Source organism: Notechis scutatus, chromosome 5 (assembly GCF_049901735.1).
Source record: "Notechis scutatus isolate UNSWTSFEM ecotype Mainland chromosome 5, rNotScu1.2, whole genome shotgun sequence".
Classification (NCBI taxonomy): domain Eukaryota; kingdom Metazoa; phylum Chordata; class Lepidosauria; order Squamata; family Elapidae; genus Notechis; species Notechis scutatus.
Genome location: NC_142013.1, coordinates 103,734,578 through 103,752,721, shown reverse-complemented (window position 1 = coordinate 103,752,721; position 18,144 = coordinate 103,734,578). Strand labels below are relative to the sequence as shown.

Below are 18,144 nucleotides of genomic sequence, written 5' to 3'. Positions count from 1 at the left end.
CTTGCACCTGGGGCCAACCTGTTCTGATCTTGAGCAGAAAATTTGACACTTTCAGGGGACAAGAGATCTCAGCCTGTAAATGCTTCCTTGGGAGCACAGTGATTCGAATGGTTGGAATGCCAGGCAGGAAGTTAGCAAGCCCATGTTCGAGACCCAGGAGTTGCTGTGGGGCGGGGTTGAGCTCTCATCCTTCACTCCAGCTCCTGCTGGGGACATGAAAAGAGCCCCCAACCGGGCATCCCCAGGGCAATGGTGAGGCCATCAGCTAATCCTTTCAACCCAGAAATGCTTTTGACATGAGTGCAAAAATTCTTTCTTTTCTTTACACCCATATATACATGCCTGGGTGTTCGTTGCGCCCATAATTGTACATATGTATCGTTACTTGTGTCAGAATCTGGATTCTCTATCTTCCATCTCCAAGATGACTCAAATTAATTTCTTGGGTGCCTTGCAAAGGAGCAGGAGGTATTGCCAACCTCCTTCTGTCTTGGGGATGAAATGGCTTCCAAGAATTCAGTAGTTAACCATTGCTGTTGTTGGCTTCCCATAGAGGCGATCGTGCCAGCTCTGAAACATTTTTCAGTTCTTACAACTGACAAAATTTTGGTTTTTAATTAAGTGCCCAATATATCTCCTGGAAGAATGTCCCTTGCTGTCCCAGAGGGATGAAAGTAAGCTTCAGTTTGAGATTTTTGATGTCTGATAAGGGAAGACGATTCTTAGCTGTAAACAGAGCCACTTCTGAAAGATGCTGGTGTGCGTACATCTGGCTAAGGGGTTGCAACTCACCTTTTCCAAGGTTTGCTTACTTTTGCAATGGAAACTTTATTTCCCAAGTTCTTGTTTGAAAGCAAGTGTTCCATTTGTGTGTGTGTGTGTGTTGTTGTTACATTGCAATTTAGCCATAGAGTATGAAATAATCAATAGGTCTTTAAACTTCAGTATCTTTGGCCAGACTCAAATCTTGGTTAAAGTTAAGAAGTGGAAAAGATGGAGTTTTAAAGACAGAATTGGGTTAATGTTGATCTGGCTTGACTTGTATGTCTTCTTTAGACAGAAATTAAAAAGAAACACGACTGATCTTACAGGTAAAACTAAATTATTTTTTCCCCCAGCCTGAACCGAGTTATTATTTTGTAGTCTCTTGGTTGAACCACATACAATATTCCCCTGAAATTAAACTTGAAGCCATATCTAATTAAGAACCCCAATTACATGGCTAATGATGCTTCCCAATGGACTGCTATTGTCACTTTATGAGAGATGTTGTGGACCTGCTGTTAAATGTGTTTTCTTGATTGCAGCCTGCAGTCCACAAATCAACCTTAGCACTATATAGAGATTCTCAATCATCTAGCTCAGGGGTCAGCAACCCATGGCTCTGGAGCCACATGTGGCTCTTTTAATCCCTCTGCTGAGGCTCCCTGTCACTCAAAGTGTGTGTCATAACCGCCAATGTGTGACATCCACCGGCACATGATTTATTGAGTTTTTTGACCTTCGATAGGCCACCTGTGGGTAAATGCAAGAAAAGAAAAGTTTCAGAAGAAAACGTTTAATTCAACTGCATATGCTAGTTTTGTGGAAATAGTTCAGGCACAGGAAAGATTTTGTGGCTCCCGGTGTTTTCTTTTCTGTGGGAAATGGGTTCAAATGGCTCTTTGAGTGTTTAAGGTTGCCATTCCCTGATCTAGACCATGGTTGTCCCAAAGCTGCTTTTTCAAAAGTCAACTGGGATTTTCTTGTTTGTTTGTTTTTTTACTTTGAAAATGTTTTGCTTCTCATCCAAGACAACTGAAGAAGCTTCTTGGTTGAGAAGTGAAACATTTTCAAAGAAAAAACCAAGAAAGTTCAGTTGCCTTTTGGAAAAGCACCTTTGGGACACAGTGTCAAGTCTTTAACAACTGCTTCTTGGCTGTTCAATCTGTGCCTACTTTGTGAGCCCTGTGGCAGCCCACAACGCTAAAAGGAGCTCAGGGGTAGCTCTCAATCTGGAAATACCATCTTTAGAACCTGAAGTCCAAAAGTGGGATGTGGTGGAACCATTTCCCAAATAGAAGAAAACCTCGCTCTCTATTCTGAGCTTGTAACGAGCAGACCAGATGGTGTGGATTTGTGACAGATCCCTAAAAAAAAAACCCAGCCTGTCTCTTTCAGTGGGACTACTCCGGGAATCATGGGTGGTTCAATGCTAAATACAGCAGGAAATGACTTTTCATTGGCTTGTAGGATCCAAACCCTGTACTGCTGGAACTGAAAGGCCTGCTCCACCAAGGTCCTGAGGACTTCTTCTCATGTCCTGGAGGTCTGAGAACCTCATGTCCTGGAGGTTTTTGAGACCTCTTCTCATGTCCCGGTGGTCTGAGGAACTCTTCTAATGTCCTGGAGGTCCTGAGGACATCCTGTCATGTCCTGGAGGTTTTTGAGACCTCTTCTCATGTCCCGGTGGTCTGAGGAACTCTTCTAATGTCCTGGAGGTCCTGAAGACATCCTGTCATGTCCTGGAGGTTTTGAGACCTCTTCTCATGTCTTGGAGATCCTGAGGACATCCTGTCATGTCCTGGAGGTTTTTGAGACCTCTTCTCATGTCCTGGAGATCTTGAAGACCTCTTCTCAGGTTCTGGAGCCCTGGTGACTCAGGGGTTAAAGTGTAGTATTGTAGGCAAATTCTGCCCACAGCCTGGAGTTCAATCCTGATGGGGCTCAAGGTTGATTCATCCTTCCATCCTTCCGAGGTCAGTAAAATGAGGACCCAGATTGTTGGGGGCAATGCACAAATGATGCTTCTACATTACACCCAGAGAGTGCTGCAAAGTGCTGTGGGGACAGTATATAAGCCTAGGTACTATTGCTGTGCTACGTTTGCATCCAGCCCGGTGCTGCCGCCCCTCGTAGCCTCATCCCTAATCCTTCCAGCAGAGAGGAGGAAGTGGAAATAAGTGCCCTGATCCTCTCATGTTTCGCCTTTCCCTTTTCCGTTGCCAAATAACTGTAGTAAATGTTTTTATTTGCTTTTATGGGTGTGAAAGTGGCTTTGCCAGATGGTCCTGATAAAAGTGCTTCCTCCTTATGTTCTTAATGCCTGGTACCTATTAAACAGTTTAACTCCAAGTCACATAACTTCCAGGATTTGTCAGCTTGGCCATTCTCCACGAGGACAGCCCTTTTCAAAGTTGCAAAAATCCCTGCAGGGCTGGCTGCTGGGCTGAGCAAGACTGACACCTAGGAGCTACTTGCATCTGTGGGCCACCTAGCCTCTAATAGCCTTGCTGGTGATGGAGACAGGAACTTCTCTGGTTAAGAGGTCATTTGCTCTCCGTTATCAAAAGAAAATGGCTCAACACCCCCATGTAGGTTTCTATTTCTAAGCCACGGAAAGCCGAAATACTTTCCTTAGCTCTTTCTCTTTTTTTGACTTGCTCGTGGCAAGTAAATCTGGACTGGCGTTCTCCTTGTGAAGGAGGTTGTGGGGGGTTGAGTGGTTGAGATGCCTGAAGTGATGTGCAAATGAGGGCAAATATACATGTCCCAGGATAATGTTGCAGGATCCAATCTTGAGTCAGTCACCGGGACCAAAGGTTTATTTTTTCCAAGCTTTCGGCTTGTGCTGGAGCCTAAACTGCTCTCTCTTCGGAATGTGTCCACACAGATTGGATCCTGAAGTGATTTCTTCAAACCTTGTAGAATAGAATAGAGTAGAGTAGAGTAGAGTAGAGTAGAGTAGAGTAGAGTAGAGTAGAAGGAATGAACCTTGGAGGCTTCTAGTCTAACCCCCTGCTTAGGCAGGAAACCCTATAGCATTTCAGATAAATGGTTGTCAAATCTCTTAAAGTTTTAGTGTTGGAGCATTTACAACTTCTGGAGGCAAGTTGTTCCACTGATTAATTGTCCAAGTGTCAGGAAATTTCTCCTTCGTTCTAGGTTGCTTCTCTCCTTGATTAGTTTCCATTACTTCTTATTCTGTCTTCAGGTGCTTTGGAGAATAGCTTGACTCCCTCTTCTTTGTGGCAGCCCCTGAGATATTGGAACACTGCTATCATGTCACCCTTAGTCCTTCTTTTCATCATACTAGGCATACCCAATCCCAGCGACCGTTCTTGATAGGTAACTTAAAAAAAGATCTGCAGATTCTCAAAAGGTGCGAAAAGGAAGTTTTCAGAGAGGAGCCTGGGCTGTGGTGGTCTCCTGGCCCTTCTTGTGAAGAAGAGTAGAACACAGCCTTGTCACCTTGACCACATCACGGTTAAGGGATCCTTAGGATGATGGGCCGTAGAGAAAATTTACAACTCTTACACTTTGGAAAGCTATCCCAGACACCCTCAAAACTCTGTGGTAGCACCGGCTCACATCATGGCCTCTTTTTCCTTCTGGTGTTCAAAGCAAGGTCGCTGGAGGAGTTTCTCTTGGATCATCGCTGACCATGCCATGCCCCTGCTCTTCCATTGCATGCCCTAAAGTGCTGGAGATCAGGAGATTTTGGACAAAATCTAAGTGAAATCTGGAATTAGGGCAGTGATGGCATGCTACCGGTTTGGACCGGTTCACTTGAACCGGTTGTAAAAAAAAACAATAACCTCAGATCAGCTGAGAGGATAAAATACTGAAAAAGTGCATGGGAGGGTCGGTCCTAGCTTTTTGTTTCTTCATCCTCTTAGCTGATTGGCTTGTTAGGGATGCGCGCATTAGGGGTACACACGCACACACACACAATCGCCCACCGAACCAGTAGGGACTAAGGTAGGATCCCACTACTGAATTAGGGGTTGGAAAAGCTGTAATAAAGGAAGGCTGAGAGTAGGGGATACAATGCGAAACTCAGGATGAAACTCCACCAAAGCCGTAGAGGTGATATACGGTTAGTCCTTCACTTACTACAAGTTTGTTTAGCGACCATTCAAAGCTACAACGGCACTGAAAAAAAGTGAGTTAGGACTGGTTTTCACACTTATTATAACCGTTGCTGCATCCCCACAGTCATGTGATCAAACTTCGGCCACTTGGCAACCATCTCATATTTATGACGGTTGCAGCATCTCGGGGTCACATGACCCTCTGTTGTGACCTTCTGACAAGCAAAGTCAATGGGGAAGCCCGATTCACTTAACAACCGTGTGGCTCATTTAACGATTACAGCAATTCACTTAACAACTGTGGCAGGAAGGGTCATAAAATGGGTCAAATATCACTTAACAAATGTCTCAGTTAGGAACAAAAAATTGGGGCTCTATTGTGGTTGGGAACTACCTGTAGTGGCTTCCTCAGGTGAATAAGCTTTTTTTTCTGGCTCTTTACAAACCTTTGTAAAATCCAGCTTTGCTTCCATGCCTGTGAGGGTGTTTGCTTTAAACTTGAACTTTCATCCCCTCCCTATGAAACACATACAACGGCGTCGGGGGAATCTGTTTAATCTGTCCCCTCTTTTTCTTTTTTTATTATTATTTTTATTAACTATATTTCTTGGTGCTTAATAAACATCGTATTGTCTGGGTATTTAATCTTTTTTTTGTCAAAGAAGAAAACACCTGCATAGCCTAGCTGTAGGGACAAGGGCAGGGGTGGGATTCTACCAATTCGGACCGGTTCGGGCAAACCGGATTTTCCGGTTTGCCGAACCAGTAGTTGAAACCAACCGGCTGGCCCTTCCCACCCCGCCCCTCCCAGGAGTCTCCATGCAGCCCATTTTGGATGCAGATAAGTGCAGGGTCTGCGCGGAGGCTCTGGGAGGGTGAAAAACGGGCCTTCCGTAAGTCTGGAAATGGGGCCTGTTTCTGACTTCCGGGGCTTCCGGATCCCGGGGAGGCTATTTTCGCCCTCCCACAGTCCCGAGGGAAGCCTCCGGACCCTGGGGAAGATGAAAAACAGCCCTCCCGGAAGTTCCGGTCGGCCATGCCCACCCAACAATTGGGTAGCGAACCGGTTGCTGGGATTTTTGAATCCCACCCCTAGGCAAGGGTAATCAAGTATGCCCCGGGGACTGAGGAAAATTAGGCAATGAGGGTTTGGCTTGCTCTCGTGTTGGTGGTGGGTAGCGAGGAGAAGGGCAAGTCAGTCTGAGGCCCGTGCCAGCCCGCTAGGGAACTCCCCATTTTCTACAGCCCACAGCTGCTGCAGAAATGCTCCCTCTTCCAAGAGCAAGGTGGGCTGCATGGCACAGAAACAGAGTCTCTCTTCCAAAGATGGATGCATGGCTTTGCTGGCAATCCTGTCGCAGATTTTCAGGATCTTTTTGCTCCAGTTCAGCCAGACTGACTGGGTGTTCTCTTGAGATCACTTAAGCAGGGCCTGAGGTGCAGGAGTGGAGTTCAAGCAGGGGGTTTGGGGGCTGAATTCAATTGTCAGATTGAATTTGCAGCACGTTTTAATCCTGTCTAAAGGGATTTCTCTCTCTCTCTCTCCCCCCTCTCCCTCCCTCCCCCTCTCTCCCTCTCTCTCTCTCCCTCCCTCTCTCCCTCTCTTTCTCTTTCTCTGTCCCTCCCTCCCTCTCACTCTCTCTCCTCTCTCTCACACGCACATACTCACATGGCCACTTTTCAAAAAAACTTGCATCTCTCTCACACAGACACACACACATACACATACTCATGCACACAACTTTTCAAAGGGAAGCAACTTGCATCATCCTCTCTCTCTCTCTCTCTCTCTCTCTCTCTCTCTCACACTCACACACACACACACACACACGTTTTAAATAGATAAACACATTTTATTTAACAGCTCCTGTCTCTGTAACAGCTTCTGTCAGATTTTACCAAGATGGGATCGTTTCTAGACCTGCAGCGTAAATTTCCCAGGGTGGCCAAGCATTACTTATATTGGTGGTCCCAGGTCCTTTGGAGCATATTGGTAGAAAATTCTGGCTCTTTCTGGCTCTTTTCACCTTTGGTGAGTTCACAGCCTTGAGCTAAGCAGGTTCCTCTGATGGCAAGAAGCAGAAGGAAGGAAGGAAAGAGGGAAGGAAAGAAGGAAGGAAGGAAGGAAGGAAGGAAGGAAGGAAGGAAGGAAGGAAGGAAAGAGGGAAGGAAGGAGCTAAATCTGGCTGAAGGATTTTGTGAAATAGACCTCATTTCAAAGAGGAGGAAAAATGTTTCCTTGTGGCAAGATTTGTAGAAGGGCCTGGTCTTGAGTGGGTGTTCCTTGATGGTCTCTCTTGCAGGGAGCAACTCCACTTCCCTTCTGAGTCTCAGGAGGGCCAGCCAGGCTCTGCCCCCCCCTCCCCGCTGAGACCAGAATCTGCCCAGGAGTCCTATTCATACTTGGAGCCGATTTCTGCTTTTCTTGTTCCCCATTCATGCATGACGTTAAGCCATAAAGTGGTTTGTTTGTGGCTGGCCATATGTGAGCCTCTCCGCACCTCTGGTAAGGCATGATTTATTTTTGCTGGGATGGGGTTGCACATCCCGAATATGCTCAAAATCCCAATTAAAATGACTGTTTCCTTACCGCTCGGCGAGATCCCAGTGTCTGACGACTTTGGAAGCAGGTTCTCTGCTGCCCCGGTTTTCATTCATGTTAAAAAAAAAAATGGCCCCACAAATCGCTACTCCTACGAACGTCTCTCTCTCTCTCTCCTCATCTCCCCCACCCGCCTCACTCCTTGTGCAGATCCCCTCAATCATAATCAAGCTGGAATTTTGGTGCGAGGAGCTTTTCTTTTTTTAATTGGAGATTTCTAGCTCCCATGACAACACCCATTGTTGATAAAACAACATCCTAGCCGAAATTATGGTGTAATTATAGGGCAAAGCATGTAACGTATTTTTAGTCTCCCTTGGCATGGTGCAGAAGCTGAAACCGAGCATGGCGAGTATCACAGCACCAAGGGGATATTTATGGGCTGGATAATGTTTGGCGAAGGAAGACCTGCACGCAAAGCAAAGCATTCTGCACTCTTGATCGTCCAAGGATACTAAAAGAAAAGAAAAGTCGTGTTATTAGTAACTTCAGTATTTTGCTTAATAAGTAGAAGACGGTTAAAGATAGCTTATTTTTTCTTCCTCCCCATTTCCTTTTCTTATCTTGTTCGGTTCGGGCTTGTTCTAAACTGCTTCCAAACAAAATGTTGGTCTTCGACCCAAAGTTATCCCTAAATGTATTCCACATGCGTTCGTTTGGAAAATAAAAATAAATCGACTTGCAAGTAGGGATGCGTTATGAGCGATGTCAAAGGACTTGGAAATAACATTCGTTGATTGACTCAAGCCTAACCAAATATTTGAAATCGGTGAGATTGGACGAAGATGATGCAAAAATTCAATTAATGTTATGAAAAAAACTTAAGTTCTGTTGAAACAGAACTTAAAAGGAAAGCAGTTTCTGTTTTCCCAGAAGTGATGTGTATAATATTTCTGGCGCGGGAAGAAAGCACTGAAGTCTTGCTGTTTTCGCCAGGACTCGGTACCAGCTTCCTCCATGCTGTTTTATTTGAACAGTGTTGACATTTTAACAAACTCCGAAGGGCCCTGCTCATGTTCCTCAGAGGTTTTCAGTAATCCTTTTACAGTGCAGTATCTGTTTGAATGCAAGACATCATGTTCCAGCGCGTTGCATTTAATGGCCAGTTGCATTCTTGGGTTTCGCGACCTCTCAAATCCTCATTTTTCAATTTCTGGAGGAAAGTCAACTATTTTCTGAAAACTTTGCAGCTTCTGTATTTTGTGCAAATGGTTAAAGTTAAGCCGCTCTTGCAGCCTGTTAGAAGCAGAATAAAGAATTCAGTGTCTCTGTTGCTTTTTGAGCAAATAAACGTCGTTTCATCAGGAGTTCCTCTGCCCCTTAAAGCTCCACATCGTGAATCAATGAAAATGAGCTTTAAAATAACTTTAAAACAGATTCTTATGTTGGAACTTGTGCCAAATAGTTTTCTGAACCAAACGACAGGAAAAATATGTGGAAATGCAAGAAAGATACAAACAAGATACGTTTTCTGCTTCATCTCAAGAGGTTTCATTTCTGCCCTTCAGTTAAAGCCGTCATTCAGAAGTTCCTCATGAGTTTACCTAAAGAAACTTCGTACTAGGGGGATGGTGGGAATGGTAGTCCAAGATAGGCAGAGGTGATCTTATATGAAAGACAGAGCAAGCAAAATTCAACCTCCTCCTCAGTTAAGCCATTGTCTATCCACTACAGGATGACGGCCTCTTTCGCAGGTTTCCAATCAATACAGTCCTGAGCTTTCTTTTGCCAGTTTGGCCCCATAATACTTGCTGATCTCATCAATCCATCTTCCTTGAGGTCTCTTGTGGACACTTTTGATCAAGTGGGATCTATTCTATGACCGCCTTGATTCACCTGCCATCAGTTCTTCTTGCTATGTCATCAGCGCATTTCCATTTCCATTCCCATTTTTTAAATCTCTTGATGGCATCGTATATTTTCATAATCCATGTGCAGGTTTTTCTACCTTGTCCTGTAATGCTGAACGTATGTATGTATGTATGTATGTATGTATATATATATATATGTATATATATATATATATATATATATATATATATATATATATATATATATATTTTCATGGCTCTTTGTGCCACTCGTAGCTTTTGTATCGATTGTGAGGTTAGTGTCCATGTTTCACTGGCATAAGAGCAGAAATTAAAGCAAAACTCTCCTCATGTAAAGTGAAATTTCGAAAGACCGGTTCTTATGCCGAATGTGGTGATAGCTTGATTAAGAATTGGGGATCTAATTCTTAGAGATCTTGAATTCGGAGAAGGGGAGCTTAATTCCTACAGCTTGTTCTATCTTGGGAAATGTCCATTGTTTTGTCCTTTTTTTTACAGCTTTGGGCTGTGCCTTTAAAAAAAAAGTTTCCGGTATCAAAGGTCAAACGACATTTTATTATAAAGTTATAAAGCCTTTCCACTCCCTCTCTGGGAAAATGTATAAATTTTATTGCAAATCGCGTAGCCAGAATGTTAAAACCTGCATGAAAAGTTGGGGTGGGACATTTAAAAAATAAAAGGTGGTGAGAAGGTGATTTGGAGAGCAGAAGAGCAAAGGAGAGAATTCCATTATTCATGCAGAAAATAGGCATGTTATTTCAGTTCCTCCCGTTAAAACTCTTAAATATTCAATATTTGAGGATTATTCTCCTTTCTTATAGAAAAGAAACTTCAATAGACTAGTTCTATTATTCTCCAATCGGCCAAAACATTATTCAGGTTTCATCCAGAAAACTTTGCTAGGAAGGAGTAGAAACTGAAAACAGGAGGAAAACAAAAGATAAAAGGTGCATTCTTACAGTTAGTGGGTGGTTGCACGCAATAGTTGGATCTACTCAATTCTTACTTCAGCTGAAATATCTCAACCAGGGAGACAGAACAATTCTCCTCTTTAGCCCTAAATTAGAGATTTCTTTCTAACCCTCCATGGAAACGCTCCGTTTTATACTGTCCCAAGTTTTAGGAAACCTTTACTCCAGAAAGGTAGATGCTGTACAGTAAATCCTCCTGACTTGAAGGTGAAGTGTAGTTTGGGTTTTTTTTTTTTTTCTGGCATGCATCCGCCACTGAATTAACAAAATCCATTCAAATGGGCAGGTTTTTGGGTGTCGGCCAACAACTCCCTTTCACGGAAAAATGTAAAATTCCTTTTAGATGCAGAGCTAAAGGTGGCTGCTCGTGTTTCGAGCGGATGTGATTGAGATGCTGGTGGCTTTTTGCTCTGTGGCTGATCCCATCACACCTTTTTCCAAAGCTTTAGGAAACCAGGATGTGTTGTGACCCTAGAGGGGTGGTTTGAGTTGGCCATATCCGTGCCAGACTTTTTTCAACAAGGGTTGCACAGCTTCTTTTAGAAACACTAGTTAGAAGTTTCCTTACGGTGAGAAAACGTAAACCAGTGGAATGGCTTGCCTTCAGAAGTTGTGGTTGCTCCATCACCGATGTCTTTTAAGAGGAGACTGGAGAGTCACTTGTCTGAAATGCTATATACAAAAGGATGTTAAGACTCTAGAAAAGGTACAGAGAAGAGCAACAAGGATGATTAGGGGACTGGAGACTAAAACATATGAAGAACGGTTACAGGAAGTGGGCATGGCTAGTCTAGTGAAGAGAAGGACCAGGGGAGACATGATAGCAGTGTTCCAATATTTGAGGGGCTGCCACAGAGAGGAGGGGGTCAAGCTATTTTCCAAAGCACCTGAAGGCCAGACAAGGAATAATGGATAGAAACTGAACAAGGAGAGATTCAACCTGGAAATAAGGAGAAACTTTCTGACAGTGAGAACAATCAACCAATGGAACAACTTGCCCTCGGAAGTTGTGGGAGTGCCATCACTTGAGACTTTCAAGAAGAGTTTGGATTCCCATCTGTCAAAAATGGTGTAGGGCAGTGGTGGCTAAACTTTTTGGGCTCCTGTGCCCAAAAATCATGTGCACGCTTGTGCGTGAGTGCTCGCATGCCAGCACTCAGGAGGTAATGTGTGCACCCCCCACTCCCCCTGCACATGCGCGCCCAATCCCCCCACGCTCCCTTACCTGCACTGCACCTCCCAGCTGATTTTCGGCCCATTTGAGGCCTTTTTCAGCCCTCAGAGGCTTGAGGAAAGCTTCTGCGGCCTTTGCAGGCCGAAAAATGGGCCTGTTTAGTCACTTCTGGTATTTCCGGAAAGACAGGAAGTGATGAAACGGGCCTATTTTTCGGCCTGCAAAGGCTTTCCTCAAGCTTCTGGGAGGCTAAAAAAAGGCCTCAAACAAGCCGAAAATCAGCTGGGAGGTGCACACATGCGCAGTGAGGTAAGTTTGCCTGCAGAGAAATGGGCTTTACTAATTGAGAGAATGCCAGGTTGTGTCTAGTTATAATATCCCTGCATTTATCCATTTTCATTCCCTGAAGCATCGATAGAGATTGTCAATCATCCAGGTTATGAATTGTCCCAAAGGTGCTTTTCCAAAAAGCAACTGGGCTTTTCTTTGGGGTCCCCCCCCCCCGCCTTTGAAACATTTTGCTTTTCATCCAAGACGCTTTTTCAATTCAGAACGGAAGAAGCTTCCTGGATGAGAAGCGAAACATTTTCAAAAGCGGAAGAAAAAAACAAACTCAAAGTCCAGATGCCTTTTGGGAAAGCACCTTTGGGACATTCCTTGAACTCTTCTCTACCTTTTCTCCTTTTGTAAATGCTGTAAGGCAGGAACTCACCGTGTGGAGAAATCCTGCCTGTATACAGAAAGCTTGTTTTTCTGTTTGTGCTACGTAATACGGGTGAATGATGTGGGTGTGTTACAAAAGGTTTTGTGTATGTTGAACTCTGTGGTGGGGGCATTAATCCTGACCTGTGTCTGCAGTTTTAATTTGTGGATGTAGACTTTCAATCAGAATAGAGCTGGAAGGGACCTTGGAGGTCATCTAGTCCAACCCCCTGTACCATTTCAGACAAATGACTGTCCAGTCTCTCCTTAAAAACCTGAAGTGATGAGGCACCCACAACTTCTGAAGGCAAGTTGTTCCACTGGTGAATTGTCCTCACTTGTTAGGAAGTTCCTCCTTAATTCCAGGTTGCTTCTCCCCTTGATTAGTTTCCTTCCATTGTTTCTTGCCTTTGCCTTTTGGTGCTTTGGAAAATAAGTTGACCCCCTCGTCTTTGTAGGAGCCCCTCAAATACTGGAATACTTGTAAGTTGTGAGATGTCCAGCAGGCCTGTGCTTGGAAAGCAAGCAGTATGTCCTAAGATCCTAATTTAGCCTTTTTTTTTTCCTTTACGAGTTCCTCAGTTTCAAGGGAATTGTACCTGCAAATTTCCTACGTGGTGGCTAGCTTAGAAAGATTTACCACCTCATGCATTTTTCCCCCCCCTGAGAACTAAGTCCAAGTTCAGAGCCCTCTAACAGCTCCAGTTGACAGTTACAACTGATAAAAAGAGTTTTGGGTGTGTTCAGGTTTTATGATAATGCTCTTTGTAAATTGTGGAAATGGCCTGCGAGCATAGATTTACGTGAATGAAGTTTAGCCACATAAATAACATTTTTTCGAGTCACACTGAACAGCACCCTTCGTTCCTCAGAGAGACATTTTATTCCCGGCCTCTGGTTTCTATGAATACCCTTCCATCATTTCAACAAACATAGTTATGAATTTTATAGGTATGTTTAAAAATATCCCACTTAGGCTGCTAAATTAAATACCCATATATTTAGCTATCTGTGACAGTATGTTCCAAACGCACTGTGTAAAGCCATGCAATTAAATCTATATTGGGCAGTTACATAAATCCGTGGTCAAAATTTCCAAGGTGTTAAGTATCTCGTGCTCCAGTTGAAGCCACACATAATTTCAGGTGTTGATCACCTTGGGCCAGGAGTGGGCTTCAAAAAGGGTTCTCTGCCTGGTTGCTGGGTGGGCGTGGCCATGGTGGGCGTGGCCTAGTCAGCCTCCTGCACCATGGCACGCGGGGGGGGGGGGGTTGCTCTCCCCAGGCTCCGAAAGCTTTCCTTGAGCCTCCAAGAGGGCGAAAATGGCCTCCCGGACTCCGGAGGCTTTCTGGAAGCCAGAAACAGGCCCATTTCCAGCCTTCCTAAATTTCCAGGAGGCCCATTTTACACCTTCCCTGAGCCTCCACCCAAAACTGCATCCAAAACGGGCCACATGGGGACTCCTGGGAGGGGCGGGGTGGTTAGGACCAGCCAGGAGTGGGATTTGGGGGTTCTCTGAACTGCACAGAACCTTAGCTAGGTGTTTTCCCGAATCCCTGCGAACCCCCAGTAGCCCACCTCTCTCTTGGGCCCAGTTGGGCTGGAGAAACGTGCTAGCAGCCTGATACAATTGGGGCCTAATTTTTGCAAGTGAACCCAATGCCTGATAAATTAGTTGTTTCAATGTTTTCCAGAAATGCTGGCTTTAAATGCAAAGGATCTTGTGCATGTGGAGAAAATAATAAGAATTTGAAAAGCTTGCCTAAGCCTTAGAGCAGAGAGGGGGCAACTATTGGCCCCTTTATAGCTTGTGGACTTCAACTCTCAGAATTATGGGAATTGAAGTCCACAGGTTGTAAAGGGGCCATAGTTGGTCACTCCTATCTTTGAGGAATAAGAATAAGTTGTTCTTTTTCCCCCCCTGTGGGGGCTGGGATTGCAAAGTGCCCCCACCTATTCCTGGCTTGGTTGTATAGGAAAAGACTATGAATCATGGCAGAATCATGGCATGACTGCATGAATCCAGTTGCCTTTTGAAAAAGTACCTTGGAGACAACCATGACCTGGATGACTGAGACTCTCCCTAGACAAACATGACAGAAAGACCTGTCTTTTATCTTGGGCTTTTGAGGAGGTTTTGTGCTAGTTTCATCCAGGTATTGACCAAATTGAAGTAGCACAAAGATCCTGAAGATGGGATGTGATAGATAGACCTTCATCTGTAACTCATGGTCCCCTGTTCCATCCATGGTTCCTTTGCTTCCTTGATCAGGTGCAAATGAGGGTTTCAGATGGCAGAAGATAGCAGACTTAGGAGCCCCCATCCTGATCCTATTGTTGATGGGAAACCCTATGACCGTGATGGCGAATCTATGGCACGCATGCCAGAGGTAGCACGCAGAGCCCTCTCTGTGAGCATGCACATCATCGCCAGCTACTCTTCTGGGTTCCATCAGGCACATGCACACTGAAGACCAGTTGGCCAGTGTGCATGCATGCAACGGAACCTCGAAGAGAGCATCTGGCTGGTGCGTGCATGTGCACCTGCCAGCTGCTCTCTTCTGGGTTCTGGCGCTCCGGCGCACGCACTCCAATTTTGGCACTTGGTGCCAAAAAGGTTAACCATCACTGTCCTATGAGAAGCAATGAGATAAGCTGATATTATAACTGGTTGAAGCCCTGCTGCTTTGTATGGACTTGAAGTTTCCTCTGTTTTAACTTGTTTTCACTTGGGGACATAGTCACAACCGGTTTTAGTGAGGTTGTGACCTGTTGGGTTTACATGCTCTCCTTTGCTGGATGTCCTTTCTTTTTAATATTACTTGAGATTCTATGTCTGTTCACCCTTTGAGTCCTGCCTCCCTAGATCTTTTGATCTTAGTTGATCTAAGGGTTGCCTTGATGTTTGTAGCATTGAAGAAAATCTGGGATGGAAAGGGTAAAATATACTTTGGGTCTAACGTTCAACATGGGGAGTAAATCTTTGGTTAGACTTTGAGGCATCTTTTAAAATGGCTTCTACTTACATGTGTTGTACCAAAGTGAAGCTGGTGTCTGCATCTACTGGGGGAACATGTAGTTCAGCTTTAACTAAGTCCATAAGTGTGATTTTTTTTTCTGCTGTGCCCATTAATCCATGTTTTATTGATTTTATGATAAAAACCCATTGTGTTTGGCCGTTGGCTATAGAGACAAATTTCTATAGGATTTGTTGATTAATCTAAAAGCTACCAAGTAAAAGACTGATGCCCCAAGAGTACCCCAACTGGTCAGTTGTGTTCTCACAAGAAGTTGTGTGTAAAGAGGAGAACCTGAGAGAGCCACCTCAGTATTTCTGGCCTTCTAAAAGACATTTGCTAGTATCTGCATTTGCTCATGAATCTGTTACCTGAACTAATGTGTCCATAATAGTAACTGGAGCTCTGAAGGTAAGCAGAAATGTTGAAGAAGGTTCTTCTGGGTCCTTAAGTGGTCCAGGTATCCTTTACCTTGGTTTCTCAAACTGAATGTCAGAGATTTCAGGCTGTGTAGGAAGAACATGTGGGGCAGCTCCTCACTGCAATTCATATGGCTGTCTGGAAGTTGGTGGTGCCTTCCTAAAAACTGTAGGTAGAAACTCTGCTACTGTATCTCCTGTTTTGGGGAAAAACCATCAGAAGGGAATTTAGGCAGTCCTACGCGATACATACAATGAGACTGGTATGCAGAATGTGCTCAACCACATTGCAGTTTGGCTTAACACAATATGGCGCCAAAGTTTGTAAATCTTGGTTATTGGTTTCATGTTTTATGGGAACCTAATCAATTGTGGCTTAGTTTTCCAAAACCCTCGTTGGGTGTTGCACTTTTGAATGTTGTGCCATATAAAATCTTTCTTGCAGTGAGAAGGAAAGGATATATGGGAGTAATAGTATAGTGTCAGAAGCACTAAGGCAGTGATCCCCAACCTTTTCTTTGCCGCGGCCCGGTACCAGCATCAGCTGGGCGCCGCGGCCCAGTACCGGCATCAACTGGGCACCGCCATCTTTTTTTGATGAAAAAGTGCTTCCGGTGACTCACGCTTTTTCATCAAAAGATGGCGAAAAATGGCTTTCACCGGAAAAGCTCACCGAGCGTGCCGCCATCTTTTTTGATGAAAAAGTGCTTCCGGTGAGCTTTCTACCCGGAAAAGCTCACCAGAAGCATTTTTTATCAAAAAAAGATGGCGGCGCCCAGCAACCAGCGGCCTGGTAAGACTTGTTCCGCGGACCGGTGGTTGGGGACCCCTGCACTAAGGCACTTCCAGGTTGAAAGGATTAGCCACTAATAATCACCATTGCCCAGGGGATGCCCAGTTGGGAACTCTTTTCTTGTCCCCCACAAGGAGCTGGAGCAAAGGAAGGGAACTCAACCTTGGGTCTCGAATGCAGACTTGCTAACCTCCAACCCAGTGTCCTAACTATGCAAGCCACCATGTTCCTAGGGAGCAATGATTTAACCCAAAGAAACCTATGAAAGTGTGAGTTGGCTTTTGAAGGACTATTGACTAATGTTTCTGCCTTTTGGATGTTTCCAGGAGAGAAGCCATACAAATGCACTTGGGAAGGATGTGACTGGAGATTTGCTCGCTCGGACGAGTTGACCCGCCACTACCGGAAGCACACGGGTGCTAAGCCCTTCCAGTGCGCTGTCTGCAGCCGCAGCTTCTCTCGCTCCGATCACCTGGCCCTGCACATGAAGCGCCACCAGAACTGAGCTGCATCTTCACGAGGCAGTGGGCACCTATGCAACATGCGGGCGACCCAAGTATACCCACCCGCCTTCCACTAGAAATAGCTAAGGGTTTGCCTGCGTACGAACTCTTCCTTTGTAGAAGCAGGAAAAAAATAATAATAATGAGGCTAGAAGAAACTGGAAATGTATATTTTGTATATTTATGAGGAAACAGGGAAGACACTGTCCAGAGAGACACGGATTGTTTTACTGCTTTAATGCCCTGTGACTTTACTCTTTGTATCTGGGACTTAGTCCTACAGGTTTCATCTCAGGGCTGCCTGTCATGATGTTTTGCAGATTGGGGTTGGGTGGTTCTGGGTAGGCAAAAAAAGGGTCTCTCCAATTTGATCCTGTGGCCCTAGGCCGCTCCGTGACGGAGCAGCACCATGGGTCTTCAAGTCGCAGTTCTTCTGCACAACGGCTGTGCAGGCCCACACATCCATTTCAGCCATAAATGTGTTGCCAGAATAAAATTGAATCAAAAGAATAAGCGGCAGTGCTTCACTGCTTCTTTCTCTCTCCTTGTCCCTTCACTTGCTCTGGGAGAGTAGAAAGAAAGAGAAAAGGAGATCATTTGATCCAGCAGCTGGGGTTTGGTGTGGCCACAGAACCCAGAACTGTCAGCCAGCTTTAAAACACTTTCAGTGGATAGCTTTCAGATCCTGATTTCTTCGGCCATAAGAAGCCCTAAATCAGGAGTCTTCAAACTTGACAACTTTAAGACTTGTGGACTTCAACTCCCAGAATTCCTCCTCCAGTCATGTTAGCTCAGGGATTCTGGGAGTTGAAGTCCACAAGTCTTAAACTTGCCAAGTTTGAAGACCTCTGCTCTAAATTATGGTTGAAGGGCTCTCATTCCTGCTCTTGTGCTCATCTGCACAAAGGGAGAAGAGAAGGAAGAGTAGATGGCCTCACTGGGTCGCTGGCCCACTGGGTCTCCACCTTCTGATCCTGGAAACCATGGGGGTGACAGGGGAGAATGGCCATCTGACCAATGGCTCTTTTTGTCCACGAACCCCCAAAAGACAACGGAAGATTCATCCCTTTGGACAAAAAGATTCTGATTTCCCTGGGAATTTTGTGCACTAGTTTTGCACACATTATGTAATTATAATCTGGCAGTTAATTGATGTAAGGCAGATAAAACAAGATTGCATAAATATGCTTCACTCATTATTTCCAAAACACAACACGAGAAGCAGGTCCCTAAATCTAAGTATTATATTTGAAAATCTGCGTTATCTGTAATTTTTAG

The 18,144-nt window shown here is 44.7% G+C and overlaps 1 protein-coding gene across 2 annotated transcripts in view; it reads left to right on the top strand.

Moving 5' to 3' along the window:
• KLF5 (KLF transcription factor 5) overlaps window positions 1-17,362 on the top strand; it is a 31,376-nt gene extending 14,014 nt beyond the window's left edge. For both annotated transcript variants that reach the window (XM_026673477.2, XM_026673478.2), the window contains exon 4: window positions 16,690-17,362. In XM_026673477.2, coding sequence (XP_026529262.1) covers window positions 16,690-16,868 — 179 coding nt within the window. In that variant the 3' untranslated portion in view covers window positions 16,869-17,362. The remainder of the gene's footprint in view (window positions 1-16,689) is intronic.
• The last annotated feature ends 782 nt before the right edge of the window (window positions 17,363-18,144 follow it).